This window comes from Platalea leucorodia, assembly GCF_965183815.1.
Source record: "Platalea leucorodia genome assembly, chromosome: 2".
NCBI lineage: Eukaryota > Metazoa > Chordata > Aves > Pelecaniformes > Threskiornithidae > Platalea > Platalea leucorodia.
In genome coordinates this window covers 122,955,643-122,961,642 of record NC_138824.1, presented here as the reverse complement: position 1 = coordinate 122,961,642, position 6,000 = coordinate 122,955,643, and the positions used below count along the sequence as shown (strand labels likewise).

The 6,000-nt window shown below is 42.0% G+C and overlaps 1 protein-coding gene across 1 annotated transcript in view; it reads left to right on the top strand.

Moving 5' to 3' along the window:
* Positions 1 to 4,542: 4,542 nt before the first annotated feature.
* Positions 4,543 to 6,000, top strand: part of ADGRG7 (adhesion G protein-coupled receptor G7) — a gene marked incomplete at both ends in the record, with an annotated part of 28,952 nt that continues 27,494 nt past the window's right edge. Inside the window, one exon of the mRNA XM_082336582.1 lies at positions 4,543 to 4,651. Within this exon, the coding sequence (XP_082192708.1) occupies positions 4,543 to 4,651 (109 nt within the window). The remainder of the gene's footprint in view (positions 4,652 to 6,000) is intronic.

Here is a 6,000-nt window from a genome sequence, read left to right as displayed (position 1 = left end):
AAATAAATACTTTTTTTTTCCTTGTATCTAAACCTAGCTTGAACTAAGAGTAAATTTGGCAGCAAGGCATTTCAGTCCAACAAGGTTTATTCATCCTTAAAACTGAGGCACTAGAAAACTTTCGTGTATCTGGTACCTTAATGCCCTCCTCCCACATGGTTCAATTCCTCCAAACTACAGCAGCTGGAGTAGGAGTTACTGGTACAGAAACTGGTGGAAGAAAACAGAATAGTTTTTTATCCAAAAAGCCCTTTAGCATGTGCAGTAATGGAAGCAAGCCTGACTCCCAAGGACTGAGCAACAACAGCGCATCTGTTAAAAGGGAGAAAGACAACTGAAAACTGCTGGGCACTTGCCTTTAAAATCTATTCTAGGTAAAATATGTGCATGCTCAAAATACGTGGGAGTAAAAAGCCTAATATTTATCAAATAAGGCATAACTAGTCCTCAGATGACTTTTTCAGAACAGTAATTTCTAACACCTTGCTATGTAATTGTTGCAGTTCATAGATTTCTATATTTGATACACTTCTTAGAATGAAAATACGCTTTAAAAGTAGTTGAAAAACATAATTATAAATACTACAGCATACTTCACAATTTGATTCAGAAAGAAAGCTCTCACATCTAGACCACTGCCATCTAATGACAAAATATTCTGCAGGGGATGGTACCTAAGAGGTCAATGTCACAGTAAGGGCATGAAATGGGAGCAGAAATGGTTACGTCTACATACTGTGGTTACCAGCCATTGCCTCCCTGAGGAGGAGGAAGAAGAAATGGAAAGCAGACTGCAGATCTATACAACTGAATAGCAATTAAGCAACTAGAAATCACTCCCAGCACTCTAAAACTATGGGAGGGGAAGCTGCGTTCATAGTATACAGCATTCCAGTCTGCCTCCAGTGTTGTTTACCAGGGACAAGGTTCTCAGACACACTCCGGGATTTTTATGGCTCCTGTGCGGCAGCCCCAGAAGCAGTAATGCCGATTTCCCGCTCCTGACGGGAATGACAGCAGGAGTGAAAGCTTGCACTGCTTTGCTGGAATTTCACTGGTTTGTGACTCCAACTCAGCCAGATGCAGTTGACACATAAAAAAATGGCAAAGATGGTGTTTACTGCTGGCACCGCACTTTGTTCAGGCTTGAAAACAAAAAAGAAAGGAAATAAGAAACATCTGGTTCTAATTAAGGCTTAAAAGAAATGGAGGAAAGCAGAAGAAACATATCTAGTCACTCAAGAACAGTTTTGTCTCCCCGCAGCTGCATCACATATACAAATTTGCAAGTAATAAGGTTTTCTTTCAGTTTGATTATTCTATCACATAAACATGGTTTAATATTTTCATAAATAAAAGTGTACTATCCTTTAGGATGTATTTATTGATTTGTTTTGGTTTTGCTGTCTGGTTCCTTATGCCATTTTTTTTCTTTAAGGTTTATATAAAATATTCATGTGAAGTTATAAGTTCCCAACCTTTTTTGCTCACAATCCTACTTCCACTTCCCAGTTGACAAACTGTCTTCCATTTGCAAACCTGGGCTTGCAACCCAAGGTTTTGGACTCATGGTATTTTATATATCTAAACACAACATGCTGCTCAAAGACATCCATGATCATGTTAGCTATGTAGAAGAATGAAGCAGGGATGTTATTTTCATCGAACAGAAAGGGCAATGTCAGTAACCACGAGAATTAATTCTTATTTCTTTCCTACTTTGTCACTTAAAAATCTCTGCAAGTATGCAAAATCCCTGCTATTATTTAGCAGCATTTCTACTAGCAGAGGACCCAGACCTGTGATTCAGAAGCTGGGTATGCTTTTAATGTACTGTAAACCTCAGACTTGGTGCTGTATTGGATGTAGCTTAACTAAATGTTGCTGAACTATTCTGTGACTCAGCTTCCCCATCTGCAAGCTCCAGTCTGGCCGAATCACGCCTGGGGCTGCTTTGCTCCTGTGCAGGGACAGGCACCTTCCTGTGTCTTTTAGACCCAGTTTTGAACTCTTGGCCCTTCTAACCTCAGAAAAGCAAACATTTAACTGCTTATGGCAAGAGGCTGTAAAGTAATTAATGTGTGCAAAGGTATTACACATTCTTTGTGAGTAGGGCAAGGAGGAGATGTTTCTCTCCAGCTGAGCACTGCAGTTGTTCACAGTTTGACAGCGGTGAGATAGCTGGGCCACGCAGCTGTCAGGCTGCCAGGGCTTGCCTGGGCGACTCTGCAAATGCCTCCTAGCCCGCGAGATGGCCGGGCAGGGGGATGCACGCTGGGGCCAGCGCTGGAGCTGTGCCACCCAGCCTCCAGCCACGGCTGCTCTCGCTGGGCAAAGGGGGCACCTCTGCTGCCCTGCCCCACAGAGCCCTGTTGCTGCCCCTCTGATGAAGAAAGCCTGCCAGTGCCTGTGCAACCCCCTTGGGGGGGATTTGGAGTTTGGCATTTCATTAAAAGGCTCAAATGTCCCCTCTGTGCCAGGGAAACGGCTGTTTTCTCCCACCCTCAGACTCCTGCCCACCCATCGGCTGCGTGCCACAGCCCCTGCGCCCTCCTCGTGTCCCTGTGCTGATCCCATCACTGAGGATCTTTCCCCTTCTCCGTTTTCCATGCTAATGAGAATAACACGGAGAGAGGAAAGATCTAGGACAAGAGACACACTCGTGACCCAACGGCTACCGCAGACAGACAGGCAGATCCCCAGCCAGACAGAGCTGCACCCAGAGGGAGAGCAAACAGCCCTGTCCCGCCTGGAGGTTTGTCCCAGTACCAGACACTGGTGTGGCGGCACAGCCTGTCTTTAACTAAAACCTCTGCGAGCAGATTGTTAAGACATTTGGCTGCCTGAAGAAGCATATTAACAATTTTGGACCTCCCATTTGTAAATGTAATCTTAATTATTTCATCATTTCCTTAGTCTTTCCTATGTCCTTAGGCGCTTTCCTCAATACACAATGTCTCGATCACTAAAAATTAGATGTTTGGCATTTTCCGTATCGATTTTTTGGAATATGAGTATTTTTATGAATATTTTGCAGATTGCTACAAAGGAGATTAAGTGCATACCTTATCTTACTCATCTTTTTTCTTGATAAGAGGAAAAAACATCTTAATATTCTGTAAGGTGTTAAAGAAACAGTAGTGTCTAGCAGTAGCAGTAGCAGTAGTATCTAGTGGCTAGATCATTGGGCCACATCCCAAAAGACCTGAGCCCTTTTTTTGACTGGTTTTCTGTACATCCTTGGCATATCACATCATTTTTTTGAGCCCTGGTTTTAAACGGAGATGGAAGTGCTTCGGTAATTAAAAAAGTCAAACAAACCTCCTTTCCTCACTAATGAAGAACACCATGTAAAAGCAAGGTACTGTTCCTCCTCACACACAGGGGATTCATCCACTGATCACTGATGATAAAAAAGACAGTGTTTATTCCAATTAGTTCTTTAAATAGCTCTATTTGCCTCTTTACTTTGACTGTGATATTCATCTCTTAGCTTTTAATTTGTTGGTGGGAAACACGCTAGCATGTAGAAGACGACACTGATTTTGGCAGTTCTGGTGGTGTAACTTTTCTTTCCGCTTCACATTTTACTTGTGCCTTTTACCCATTTTCTTTTTCTTCCCCACTCCTTTCCAGATGAATCAGATGTCCTGGGAATCTGAAGACAAAGATTTTATTCCCAGTTATGCCAGTGCCTGCTGAGTGACCGTATTTAATGGTGGAAGGTGCACAGAGCGGCTGCAACAAGGCTCTGCACTGCCTGTCCACATTATGTAGTATGGAAATACCATTTACTCTCCTGAAAGCGCGTGCCAAGTGCCTGGTCTAGGCCAGTCCTAATACAGTCAGCATTTCTACCTCCTCTCAGCGCAAGGGGAGCATTGCTGCAGAGGAGAGACCTTCTTCTCGCCCTTCCACAGCCTCCTCCCTGGGTCCTGCCTGGCCTCCCCGCTGCAGAGCCCGGTGATTATGGCTGTGCTAGCAAACGAACGAGGCCACACAACAGGACTAATCCCTCAGGACTAATCCCTCAGGTGCTAGCACACTGCCTGGCATGGTTTTGGCCCATGCCAGCCAGCACCCCCCACACCACGTACAGGTCTAGTTTGAGAACCACAGTCAGTTCCCAGGAGGCTATATATATATGTATATACACACACACACACATATATATACACATATGGGGATGCCTTGCTTGGAGGGAAGAGAGGTTTGCTGGCATGGCTCTGAGCCGTGCTGTGCACTCAAATAACAGGCTCTAGCTCTTATCAGTATAAATGCAGCTGTGTGTCTGAGCTGGGACATTTTCCTATAGCAAGTAGAAGACATGACATTTCATGCCTTGATAAGTGAAATGTTTTATCAGGTGGAAAAGGATAGAAATAATGGTGTGCTACTTCTCCACCAAAACTTTTTTGTTTTTTGAGTGGAACAGAAAAGGTTAAAGTTTTAGCACTAGATAAGTAGTTAATAGTTTATCCATCACAAGGTTATGGATGTATAATACCATTTTATGGCAGAGCAGACAATCTGCACCACAACATGCCTTCACTCCGGTGGGACAGAATATTGGTTGGAATTACCTGTTGTGCAGTGACCGTGACCCTTTGGGGGCTGTGTATTTGGCAGCTTGTCCTCAGGTTTAAAACAGGTAAGAAATATAATTTTACCCTACTTGAGCTCTATTTGAGCTCTTTGGGTTCTTTTTCCTTTCCTTAAGTATTTAAACATCATTGCTGATGAACATTATTACATCCATGCTGTATGCTTCTTAGGTGGAAACATTTTTCTTCTTACGCTGATGTTTAAAGAAGTACCCCAAACTTTGCATTCTGCTGTAAAACAGAATAGGATGACAAACAGTCTCTGGAGTATTTTCCTTGTAACATGATTCCTCTGATAGAGCTTTGAGAAATGTCTTGAAATTTTCTCACTCTTCCAGTAGAAATCTGATTTATTTTTCAAAAGACAAAAATAAACCTCTAGCTAGTCTAGTAAATTATGTTTTAAAGAGGAAATATTTAGCTTTACATACGTTTATATGTTTGCATGCATATCAGCAAAACATGCCGTATAGCACCTGTTCATGTTTTCATTACAACTTGCATTATAGAAAAATTTGTTGAAAGAATATCGGAGATATTGGTTTGCACATTCGATATCTGAAAATCAGGTCAATGCACCCTCATAAGACACTCCCGTGTGCAAACTTGGAGCAGAAAACTGGTCAGTGTTTCCTCTCAGCAAAATACTCACTATATTGACATGACACAAAATTATGCATGGATCTATATTCAAAATTCATTGAAAGAATGAGATACTCCTGGCTGCTTGTCCGGCAGGGAGTCAGATATGATTGGAGACCAAGAAGCCTAGGGAAAAGTTTATATGAGGACACATTAGGTTATATTTACTTCAAGAGATTTATCAGATGTTTGTAGGGAGGAAACACAGTCAAGCCCAAGAAATGGCACATAAGTAAAGAGCAATTATTTAACATATGTCAGTAATAATCTACCTTTGCTAATGTAAGTACATGCCCAGCGCTTTGTTTGACTTGATGGAGCTAAACCCAGATGAGCTGGGAGTTAACTCTCAGTGCAACCTCTGCTTATGATGAGGATTTACACAACTGCAGGCAAACAAGCTGCTAGGAACTGGATTTAAACTGCAGCTACTTCAGGGATGGAGAATGCCTCCATGCCCATCTGACGCACTGCTTGTTGTGTGTAGTGGTAGTGTTTCCTCTTTATTCAAACCTTAACCACAAGTATTAGCATTAACAGTTCTCACGATGTTTGATTAAAAAAATCCTAACAGTTCATGATGACATAGTATTATGCAAGAATCTTTTCGTTTTAGTTTAAAAATATATACGGTCAAAAATCAATGTGATTCTTGATTAATGTCTGCAAAAATTAAGCCAAAGACAAATAAAAGGAAGATGTTTTCTCAATCTTAAAAAAAAACAACGGAGGAACCCCATGATTTTAAGCCAAT